This window comes from Acyrthosiphon pisum, chromosome A1 (genome assembly GCF_005508785.2).
Source record: "Acyrthosiphon pisum isolate AL4f chromosome A1, pea_aphid_22Mar2018_4r6ur, whole genome shotgun sequence".
In the NCBI taxonomy this organism is placed as follows: Eukaryota; Metazoa; Arthropoda; class Insecta; order Hemiptera; family Aphididae; genus Acyrthosiphon; species Acyrthosiphon pisum.
This window is the reverse complement of record NC_042494.1, coordinates 135477881-135490376: the sequence shown is the minus strand read 5'-3', so window position 1 is coordinate 135490376 and position 12496 is coordinate 135477881. Positions and strand designations below refer to the sequence as shown.

Sequence of the window (12496 nt, the reverse complement as noted above, 5' to 3'; positions counted from 1 at the left end):
TATTAAATTACCATTTATTACAATCATCAGCTATAGGTACATCACTAGCCATTTGCTTACGATTATTAGAACGACTTTAATTTAAAGAATCGGACTCTCACGGCGTACTGCCGAAAATAAAAGGACCAGACACACATTATAATAATAGTTCACTTATTCCCCGAGATACGACGCGATTTTTTTTAAAATTTTTTAAATTACTGTCTTTTGCAGCTTTGCCGTTTTCTTTCTCATTCGTTTTCTCATTTTTTTCTCGCAATTCGTTTCTTATAATTTACTATAATATATAACTCTTAGCTGACGTTGCGAAAGAGCGCTTTTCCGCGAAATATTTTTCAGACGTGTTTTTGAACAGAATTCGCGTATATTATAAGCGAAAACCACCACCGCTGCCGCTACCCTATAATAGTACACACAGCTATAATAGGTTAGGTACCGGTGACGAAAAGACAATGGCTTCTCGTTTTTTTATTCTCAAAGGCACACCGCGGAAAGTGAAAAATTACTACAATGGAATCGCTCACTTTAAAACGAATTGTTATTGTTATATAGAATGGCTTTTAATATGCTGTGCCCGAATGCTTTCACGGCATTAAAAATACCGTAATACGATACGTGCAACGGGAGAAAATAAAAAGTAAAAGGTTCTGACGTGACGGCTGCGAGTTCGACGAGACCGTGGTAGCTAATATCTCAAATTATTTAAACAAGCAGTTTTAGGTAATTTTTTATTCTAGTAAACAATAATATTATTAATAATTCGACAAATCATTCCTTAAAAAGCTAAGGGAAAATAAAGAGACGTTCACTTTAGAACCACGCACTGCTTACACTAATATAATATTATACTATTGTAATATTTATTATTTATATTTTGTTTATATTTATTCAACATTTTAAATTTCCAATATACCTAATATTATAATACAGTTTGTTGTATTTTTTTTTTTTATTAGACCAGAGTTATGTTAAACATTATTAATTATAAACATGTTATTGTTATGACATATTACTACATGCAGACGCGAATACAATGGGGGGGAAGGGATATATAGGCTGAAACCCTCTCCCCTTGGGCCTAAGGTACTTACAAATATTTCACTCTTGCCTATGTAATTATATGCAACAAAGGTAATTTTGTTATTATTATTATTTTCTGATATGCATGTATGATAAATATTTTATTCAGTATAAAAACATAGACTTAATGTCTAGGTGTGCTTTTATGTACTTAAAGTAGGTACATTTTTTTGTCTAGACCCTCACTTTTTTCATTTCTAAATCCGCGCCAGACTGGATGGAATAAATAGAAAATCGTTATTAGTAATGATTACCATAGTTTATACGCATTATAAATGTACACAATATACTATATTACTATATATATTTAGGGTTTATGGGAAAATGACCTATACCTACTTATAAACAATATGTCAATACACGTACCTATACATTGACACTTTATTAGAAAATTCACTACTTTGGAATCCAGTAACGTTCGGAATGCTCATAAACTGTATATAGTTTCAAGTCATTACATAACATAATATATAAGAATTATATACTTACGGGTTTCCTATAAAATATAATACGGTACAAATATCTTACCCTTAGCGGTTACTACACACGTTTATTGCCATTCGACTATTATAATAACAATATAATATAACAATGTAAACATAATAATAATAAATTTCCAAATGACTATTTCATCTGTAATTATTATTATAGGCAGTTGTCGTTATTATACTCGTATTATAATAACAATAAATTGCCCTTACCACGTGAAATCGGTGAGCACATTTTTGCCACTGAAACTGTATATCCTGGGCTGTTGCGATATAAACGCGCCGTTCTCGCTGAATATGTCTTTCCAGGAGTTGAACAGGACGTCTCCTTTGATGTTGACGACGGGCAAATCTCTGTCGGATTCGTGAACGATCGTTTTCAAATTGTTAATCCGGGAGGACAGGAACGCTTTGAACGCCCCGTGAAGCCCCGCTCGCTGAGACTGACGATAACACGAATAGTCCACACTCTGAACTCCGTGCATGTTACCCGTGTATGGCTCGTTCAACGCTGCTATTCGTAACTATACACCGTCACACATCACGATATTAATATTATTATAACCACAGACAGTATGAAAATATATTCTCATATAGTCTGTGTTATAACTGTTGTGTTATAGTTCATAAGCCACATAGTACGGCGATATAGTTGTATCGGCCTTATATAATATTATCAACAACAATATCGTGTTATACCTTATGATCCGATGGTCGATATAGTCGTACTCAGACGCAACGAGCCCCCGCGAGATTTCACGTGTGTGAAGTTAGCCCCCACCTCCCGCTACTTTACTAAAACACTTTCAAAATATTTGTAACCTAATTTTTTTAATTTGTAACTATTTGTAACCAACTTTTCAAAATTTGTAACTTAGTACAAGTTACCACTGGTTTTCCAATGATGAGCCAACTTCACGCCAGCCCTCCCCCCCACTTTCACCAAATCGATTGAAATTAAATTCATAATTATCCTTTTAATTTGTAATCTCACTGTATCAGAGTTATGCCCATTTAAAAATGGGGGGCTAGCTCTCACCCAGTCAACTAAATTAACTCCAAAATGTTTGTAACTCGTCAAGCTTAATTTGTAACTATTTGTAACCGACTAATATTAATATTATATACTCACCATTTTGGGATGCCACTGAAACAGAACAAAACATTACGCGTACAATTAGCATCGAGAAAAAACAACATCTTTACAAGTATTTTTGCATTAGATCATTTCTACTTTGAATATAACGTAATATTACATAACAGCTGATAAAACCTGAAAACCGTTAAACCTAGTTTGACTAGACAATATAATTGAGCCACAACCTCCTCTCCTCAAAACTGATTTCGTCTAGTTAAAACTAGAATATTAACCTCGAGTTTAAATGTTTAAATGGAAAAAACATTTTTTTATTTGAAATTTAAGCTAAAAGTAAAACCTAAAAAGTGCGCGACCGTAGACGAATGATGCAGAATTGGAACTAATTACTAAAGACGAAATTCTAGACAAACATTGTTGCAAATATGTTCATTATCACCTTCTATTTCACCGAATAAAATAAAATACAATATTAGTCGTTAGGTAGTTATCAGTAAAAATTGGTTTAGTCTGAGTTTATTTTTTTTCACATAGGTGTTCATTACATCGAAATCAGTCAATAATATTTCCTTCCGCGCAGGATCATCAACGTGGTCAGGACAAGGCTTTTTAAGGTGCACTTTCAAAAAATCATGTGAAACAAATTGAGGCTTAGCAAAATATAATCAAATATTGTGTAATTCTAGATAGTAGATGCCATGATAGTTTTCCTTGCTGGTACAAATAATAAAGTTCGATTATTTGTTTCAAACATTTACATTATATTTCTATGACTTATCTTAATACCTATGTACTTATATTTTCAGTCTTAATTAGTCAATATCAGTTTTGATGAAAGGAGGCTGTGAAAATTATAGTAGGTATATGTATACTGTCTAGCAGTGGTGAATTTTCAATTTTTTTCTGGAGGGGGCCCTAAGAATAATATACATGACCTACCTATTATTTTTATTTTTATATACTTATAATTGTTGAAAAATTAAAAATATATTTTTCCAGTACCCCTGGATCCCTCCCCCCGTAAATCCACCATTGCTGTCTAGTTAAAAGTTAAAACTAGGTTTGACGGATGTTTTAATTGTTATATATCATGTAGAAATAGGAAAAATAATAATTATTAACGATAATATTATAACTGGGTATAACCCTTATAACTAGGTATTAAAAAATAATTATGTTTTTATTAAACCATGTGCCTTACCATTGTGTTATCTTTTACTGGATGGTTATGTACTAAATTCGATGATTCCAACGGCACTCTTGTCGGAATCGGAACGCTCGTCGGGACCGGGTCGATTCCAGTTGTGACCAATGAACCAAGCTGTACAAAACAAACATTATTGACCGATGTTACCAAAATGATTAAGTCAATGTCTTAATATATTATAATAATGTAACTCACGGAAATGTACTGCCAGCCACGCGTGACACGTACTAAAAGGGCTTCCTCTTCGATGATGAATGCAATGGTACCCATCTGAGTTCTGTCTGTCACCTAAATGTGTACGAATACAATATATTATACAATTAAATTATTTCGATACAATACGTGCACAATTATCAGCGATGCATGACGGATTGTGGCATAATGTTATGTTTTATAAATATAATATATTAGGTATGCATTTCATATTTACGTTTATCATCGATTTCTTGTTCGGGAACGTCATAGCGCCTGGTACGATGACGGGTTCGTTTATTTCACCTGAAAAATAATATGCAAATAGAAACAATACTGACGGTAAAGACATTAAATAAAAAAATCTTAGCCTGTTATCATTACTTCGGAGCGGCGACGAAGAAAATCCTGGATCACCAGGTTCGCCTTTTTGACCTTCGATCGCAACACCAGGAATTCCCTGGTGAAAAGTACATGATTTTTTAATATTGCCAGATAACTTAAACACGAATAAATAAAGCGGAAAAAAAATAAATACTTACCGGCGGGCCTGGTGGTCCTGGAACGGGCACGTATGTTCCTCCAGCACCTGGTATTCCGTCTTTTCCCGGATCTCCTTTATCCCCTTTCTAAAATCACAATCATTTTATTTCAAACGTTTCATATTTTTAAAGTATTAATACGAAATATATTTTAATAATAATTTAGTCACCACAGATACTCCCGGATCTCCTTTGTCCCCTTTAAGACCTCCTGGTTTGCCCGGTGAACCCTAAAGTCATACAATCACGAAATAATGATATATTATTTATACGTATAAGTCATTTAAGATGTATTATTTAATATAAAACAGGTTAAATAATATTGTAAATAATCGAAAAATGAATACAATATTGTCTGTTTGTCATGTTTCAGTAAACTACATCGGTACGGGCGTCGGAGCAGGTGCGTTTTTAGTACAAAATCATGTCTTACAGGAAATACTCACACGTCCTGTAGAATAGTCGGATTTCGTTAATTTTTTTTTTATTTAAAATAAGAGAACATTTTGCAGGTCAGTTCAAAGCATGATATTCAAAATTATAATTATAGAAGCTAAAATATGCACTTGAATAATGCACAATATTTGTTATTTTTCAAACGTATTTTTCTTTCAGTATTTAAAGTAAAATGAAAATTCAGCCTTTGATCCGACCTGAAAATGTTCTCTTCTTTCAAACAAAAAAGAAAATCAACGAAATCCTACTATTCTACAGGGTGTGATCGTTTTTCCTGTAAAGTCAATTTCGTCAATTCACTGTATCGACCCCCTCCCCCCCCTAAATAGGTATCGAGCTGTATATTAGTGGAAAAGTACCTATTATAATTAAGGTATTAACTAAAATATAAAATATAATTTTCAAATTGTATAGAATTTCAGAAAATGGGAAAAATCGGCACCGACACCCTTAACAGTAGTTTTTAAATATTAATATTGGTGTTTGTTAATTTATTTTGTACTACTACCCGATACTGTGCTATTTTATAAACAAAACTTACGTCGTCCTTAATTTTTGATACGCGTATTAATAACATACATAATATAATATAATTAGTTATCTCGTTTAATACATAATAATATATTGGAATATCTACGAACATATTATTTTTTAACTTACTCGTAAGCCAGGTAAACCAATCTCTCCGGGTGGACCAGGTGGACCTATAGGACCTATAAATCAAAAATAGTTTGATTATTTAGATAATTTAAAACATCCATTTTACAAGACTTTTGAAATTAAAAAATGTGAGTTAATTAAACACAAACTTAATGGTATATTTTACCTGGTTTTCCGCGTCTACCTCGTCTTCCCATTTCACCTAAATACACACAATATTAAAATATACGTTATAATTGAAATGTCAGTAATAACACAAAGTATTTTACTCTATGTTGTTATAAATGCACTTTTACTTAAAAGCATGTTCTCTTATATAGTTAAAATATTAAATTAAAAAGGAATAATTATTAAATACAATTTCGCTTTTTACTACATCATGGGCCAAAAAAAAAAAAAAAAATATTTCTTGATATCAGTGTAATTTGTAACTAGTAATGATTAGATGCAATGTAATAAATAATAATATTTCGTAATGTTTTGACCAGTTTATAACACTCTTTTTTTATGTGTTTTGAAAAAAAAGACAAGTGCACAACACAATGCCTAACCTATAAGAATAATCATTATTGTATTGAAAAACTATAAGATAGGAAATACACCTATAGTCGTCAACCGTCAATATTGCACTATTATGTCTGTACTGAAATCAGACCAAAACCATAGACTGCTTTTTAAAGGTAACTTAGCTTCTACTTTTAGCTCGGAATTTTAGTATAAACGAATCCACGTATTCGTTCCTACCTTTATCTCCTTTGATGCTCATTCCTAGATCGGTCGTAGATAACGAGGGTGCTGGTAAACCGGGCTCTCCTCGTTCACCTTTGGGACCCGTCAAACCAGGTGGACCCTAAAACCACAGGCAAAACATTATAACATAAGTAATTAATTAATATGTATTTATTCATATAATATATGTATACACCATCATAATTTTATTCACCAAAAGAAATATAATTTTGGTTTATTTTTATATAAATCAAATATAATATTATGAAAAATACCGATACACAATAGTTATATTCACTGTACAGTCTGTACTATTATATAGTATCTTAGGTATCTCACTTACCGGGAGACTTTAATAATTTTAATATCGATGAATAATTTACTGGTTAATTCAGTTTTAGATTTCATATTATTTTTTTGTGAAAGACATATTAACTATAGCCTTTTAATCGAATAAGTATAATATATTAATAGTTAACAAAAATATTATAAAATAAGCATTAAATCGCAAACAATTTTAGTTAATATGAATGTATATTGTTTGATGTAATACATATCATGTACAATATATCCAACTATATGGTACATAGCCACATAGGTATTATTATATTTCATAATTGAACGACTCAACAATAATTCTTCCCTCGTATAATTCTATGTAATGGAGAAATGTTTCCACTTTTGTCATGATTTAATAACTAAAATAAACTTATCAAGTACCTACCTACCTTTTATTTTTGTAATGTGTGCATTTTAGTCCAAATAAAGAATATATAATAAATTATACTTACAGGGTTTCCTCCTGGGCCCAGATTACCAACGGATCCCTTTTCTCCATGATCTCCTTTTGTGCCTTTATCACCTTTGACTGTTTTCACAACTGCTGTATCCGCTAATTTAATGAAATATTATTAGTAAATATTATTGTATAGTAGGTAGTAGACATTATTAAAAAAAACTAACTGCACATTAATACATCGAAATCACTTGTTATTAAAAGTACAATAATATACTACAAGTATTTTATTGTATTCAATTTCATACATACGCTACTATACTCACATAAATTATCATATATAAATGTCAATTTGTTTAACAAAAATTATGATGGGTTTTAATATTCGAGTAATAAAAAATATCTTTGTAAGCCCCAATCGTTTTTATTTTAGTTAATTAGATATCACAAGTTTTGATAAAAAAAAAAAAAAAAACGTTTATCAGATGATATTAAATAGGTAGATAGCCTTTTATTTAATATGTAACGCGAGGTATTCTCTGTTGACTATAGTGTAAGAGATGCTGTCGAGCGATTGCTTTTGTGCACTCATCGATAACAAATATAGTATTAGCACAAAAGGCACAATGTCGATCGATTGGATGAGTGAAGTAGTCATTGCAGTACGCTTTGACGCTTTATAATGTTATTAATACGGTATTAATCACAATTAATACATTTATATAAAACTTTTAATATTATATATTTAACAGTTCATGCTTACTTTTATCAATTTTCACTCCAGACTGCGCTGGTCCAGGAGGACCCGGTGGTCCGGGTGTCCCACTGTCGCCTACAACAACAATATCATATTATTATCATATTTTATAGATAGGTACTTTTTTTTTCAAGCTATGGATAATGAAGCTTTTAATGCGGAAAATATAACAAATATGTGCTTTGGTACTTTTAATAGGTAGGCGTGGATAAAACATAAATCATAAAACGCTAGACGCCGATGAACTGTACGCAGAGCTTATATATTATACACATGGACGCAGATTGTATGGCGTCCATACGTCTAATCATTAAAAATGTAAAATGCATAATAGGCACATCTATTATTAAAACTAAACGTTTTTTTTTTCTTAAACGATTTAGTATTTACTGAACCTACGCAGTGCACATATTTTACGAAGTTTACCTTTTTCGCCTTTGGGCGCTGGGCGAGAATTTTCTCCTGGCATTCCTGGAGTTCCGTCAAATCCGCGTATTCCTCGTTCCCCTACAATATGTATTAGTCAACTATTTATAATAAATTAATAACTTATGGGTAATAAATTAAAATTATGTTTAAATTTGCATACGATAAACAAACAAGTATTGTGGGTAGGACCATAATAATAAATAATAATATGTGATCCATAATGTTGGATTTTTAATATGGAGTATTTAAATATTTTCCGGTGAAAAAAACTCAATTAATCATTTATTGTAAGTGCACCTAGATATCGATATATTATGTAATGCGGGTTTTGAAATAAATACCTACATTTATAAAACTGCCTACTACAATGGTATTATAGGATGAGGTTACAATAGGTATTGTTTAGGACTTATATCTCATAGGAGACATATACATAGAATACAAGATAGAATAACAAAGTAAACGTTTAAAAAGTATTTATTATATTATTGAGTTAAATTGAATGGAAAATAAAATTACAGGATAAAGAGAAACTCTATTTAAAATTAAAATTGCCTTAGAGTGTTTTAATTTATATTTCTATATACTTGGTAAACGGATTTTTAACGTCATAAATATATTAATGATTATGAGATATTTCCAATAAAGGTAACCTGTATACTAAATATTTCATTAGAAGCAGTGGCGCCCAAGATATATTTTTCAGGTGTAGCAAGAAATAATTTTACCCACCCACCCACCCCCTTAATATAAACTCAAAATTATATTATTTTATACATTTTATCATATTTTAATTGATAATATTAGAAAATATTAAGGTATCAACCAATATAATCTGTGATTAATAATGAATATATTTCAAGTTAATTATTTTATATTATTAATTATTATACCCACTCACCCCTTATTTTTAAGGTGTAGCTACACCTAGTAATAGGGTTGGGCGCTACTGATTGGAACAATTTATTAACTACTGTGTCCACACTTTTTGCTATTGATTGCATAGGTATATATTTTGTATACAAACAAGTATTAGCCATTAGGTAGGTACCTATATTATGCTCCTATACTTTAGGCTTTAATTTAGCTTTATGAACATAAATTGCACCTAGATATCGCATTTAAGGCTGACAGTAACAGACAAAATATTTTAAATATACATAGGAATTATTGTTTAATAATATATTATGTAAGCATTAGATAGTAAAATATCACGAGGTGGAATAAATTTTTAATTTATTTACCTTTAAAACCTTGCGGTCCAGGAGATCCAGCATGACCCTGTATAATCAAATAATAATCAAAATCAAATAACGATTGGCGGAACTTCTTAAAATATATATTACAGTAGATTTATATAATGTCAAACGTCAATATCATGAATTTTTCGTAATCTCGAACTCAATTTAAATCCCCTTAATATAACTACAATTATAATTAAACTCGATAACTCGAATATTTTTCTGTACCGCTTGAGTTTCGACACAACGAGAGTTTACTGTATTTATAATATTTTACCAAAAATCTGCAGTAACATAATATATAAAATCTATAATATAGGTCATACTTATTTTGTCATGAATTATTTAAAAGCACTGCTGCAAATGACGTACTTATGCATGGTACATCGTCTCTACTCTAAAATCTCACACAGGAAAATGTATGACCTCCCAAAAGTACCCTTTAAACTACGATTAAAAAATAAAAATCATGGCTAAACGTAAAACGCTAGTAAATTAATTATAGTTAATTATATTTATATAGGTACTAAGTTGGGTCCTATAATAATAATGTATATTATATTAGGTAGTTTATAATATTCACCGATTAAAAATGTCTTAATTAATTAAGATTTAGTATTTCTGTACTTATAGTTGGATTAGATCTTAACTTAGTAAAAATTATTTTTTTACAACAGAAACAAAAATAAAATAATTTTATGTGTTGACATAGATAGAGTACACAATTATTATTTTTTGTAAGTTGCACCATGAATAAAGCTGTCAAACAAAATGTATTTTATTTTTTATATTACTTAATTTGGAAAAATGTGTAGTAAACAACAAAAATATATATCAATACCTATATATTTAAACCATTTAGAGGCAACTGCAGTTGAATAATGCCTAATGGGTAACGATTAAATACATTCAATTAAACAGCTATCTTTCAAACCAAATATAATTTATTATGTTATGGATGCTAATATAATATATTATAAATAGGTACAATATTGTTAATAATAAAAACTCATAAACTACTCGAATACTCAATACCTACTCATCCTAAATTCGATTTTTGTGAATCGAAATATTTTGATATATCAAAAATGTTCTCCTTTCGATGATGAAATTAAAACAGTATGTTGTTATTCAAAAAAGTAAAAAAATTAAGACATAAGGATAAAATAATTTTTTTTTTTTGTCATATTTATTTAATTTGTATAATCTGTATAAAAAATATTTACAATAAGCACAACGGAGGGATACATAATAGGTCATGGTTGGGTAGATTAAAGAAGCTATTCAATAATAACACTTCATGGCGGGAAAAATAATATATTAAAAGGTGGGTAAGTGGATATCGCTCTGCTGTACAGTAGGTTACAAGTGTGTCACTGTTTAATGGATAGTATTAAATTTGAAAAAAGATTCTGAGCGGAGATTAGTGATGGTCAAACCAAGACCAAGACCAAGACTATGGCAGTCTTGGTCTTGGTCTTGGTCTTGCAGACTCAGTCTTGGTCTTGGTCTTGCAGACCCGTTTATAGTCTTGGTCTTGGTCTTGCACCCCAAGTCTTGGTCTTGCTGCAAGACTCTTGCAATATTAAAAAAAATTTTTTTTCCCTATTTATGCTATTAATTGTCTTTTTATTTCTTTCACACAATTTACACTTGCCGGATATAAGATTTTTATTACTGATGATTTCAAAAAAGTCACAAAATTTACTATGGGATTGTGGATTGGATGTTGAATCCAGATTCACACTAGTTATATCCATTTTAATAAATAATAGTTACCTAACTATTATAATAAATGTATAGGCTACTACAGTTGTTTAAACGTTGTGGCGGAAGCCGGAAATACGACAATCGACATTAGTAGTTATTACCCATACACTTACAATTTCACAGTATTACACGAATAGGAAACGAAATAAATACGTACAATATAATAATAATACCCAAAGTACCAACTTTAATTAAATACTGTTATTACTTATTGAAGTAAACTGCAAGACCAAGACCAAGACTGCAAGACCAAGACAATTTTGCCCATCACTAGCGGAGATGGTATGTCAGTCTAGGTATTAGACATATTATATACTTATCTATGGTATTAAAAAAAAATGTATCTATAATAGGTATCTATAATAAATTCCAAATTAATCATATCACAATATCCATTAGGTAACGCGTTATACATCAACAACAAACCGTGGTACTATCATAGATATATAATAGTATACTTTAGAAGTTTCAAGTACCCACAAATAATATTATACAATCACAACAAAATAACTAAAATAGTAGTTATTCCGGGTTTTTTAATATGTAATTTCGTCCAAATTTGAACTTAAAATGACTATAAAAATAAACTGTGCTAATGTATTTCTTAGAATTTTTGGTAACAGAGTTAAATATTTACGTGGAATCTTGTTTTAAATTTTCAATCCTTAGATATAAAAGTTGAACATTTTATAATTTTTTAACTACAAAATAATTATTCAATTGGACGGTTTTTAAGAGAAAGGGCTTAAGTCAATTTTGGACATTTTCAGTTTATACATTAATTCTGTGTGAAATTTCAAGCCGCGTTTAATGGTACCACTGTAGATGCCATGTGATATTTGGTTTACGAGATAAAATAGAATGCGTATGGTAATAAGTCGTTATACAGAATTTTTTTTTCATGAGAAAAGGCCTAAGTCACTAATTATAACTTATTTTAATGACAAATGGCATAAGTCTTATAAAATTACATGCACTAGGTCTTAAGTCATTATAATTTGAAGAAAATAAATAAAAACTAAAATATATTTAATAGTAAATAACAAACACTTATCAACATGATTATGAATACAAATTTAAAAACATTAAAATTTACAAAGTTATAATGTTTTT

General features: G+C 30.1%; 1 protein-coding gene across 5 annotated transcripts in view; it reads right to left on the bottom strand.

Annotated features, from left to right (window-relative positions):
* LOC100573836 (collagen alpha-1(XVIII) chain) overlaps positions 1-12496 on the bottom strand; it is a 285075-nt gene that overhangs the window by 5266 nt on the left and 267313 nt on the right. For 4 of the 5 annotated variants that reach the window (XM_029488395.1, XM_029488397.1, XM_029488398.1 and 1 more), the window contains 16 exons: positions 9617-9653; positions 8370-8450; positions 7950-8018; positions 7242-7342; positions 6466-6571; positions 5888-5923; positions 5722-5774; positions 5603-5608; positions 4776-4835; positions 4606-4692; positions 4448-4523; positions 4302-4369; positions 4067-4159; positions 3866-3985; positions 2701-2715; positions 1782-2092 (listed from right to left, as the gene is read on the bottom strand). In XM_029488395.1, the coding sequence (XP_029344255.1) occupies positions 1782-2092; positions 2701-2715; positions 3866-3985; positions 4067-4159; positions 4302-4369; positions 4448-4523; positions 4606-4692; positions 4776-4835; positions 5603-5608; positions 5722-5774; positions 5888-5923; positions 6466-6571; positions 7242-7342; positions 7950-8018; positions 8370-8450; positions 9617-9653 (1319 nt within the window). The remainder of the gene's footprint in view (positions 1-1781; positions 2093-2700; positions 2716-3865; positions 3986-4066; positions 4160-4301; positions 4370-4447; positions 4524-4605; positions 4693-4775; positions 4836-5602; positions 5609-5721; positions 5775-5887; positions 5924-6465; positions 6572-7241; positions 7343-7949; positions 8019-8369; positions 8451-9616; positions 9654-12496) is intronic. The other variant, XM_029488396.1, reaches the window with a different exon arrangement.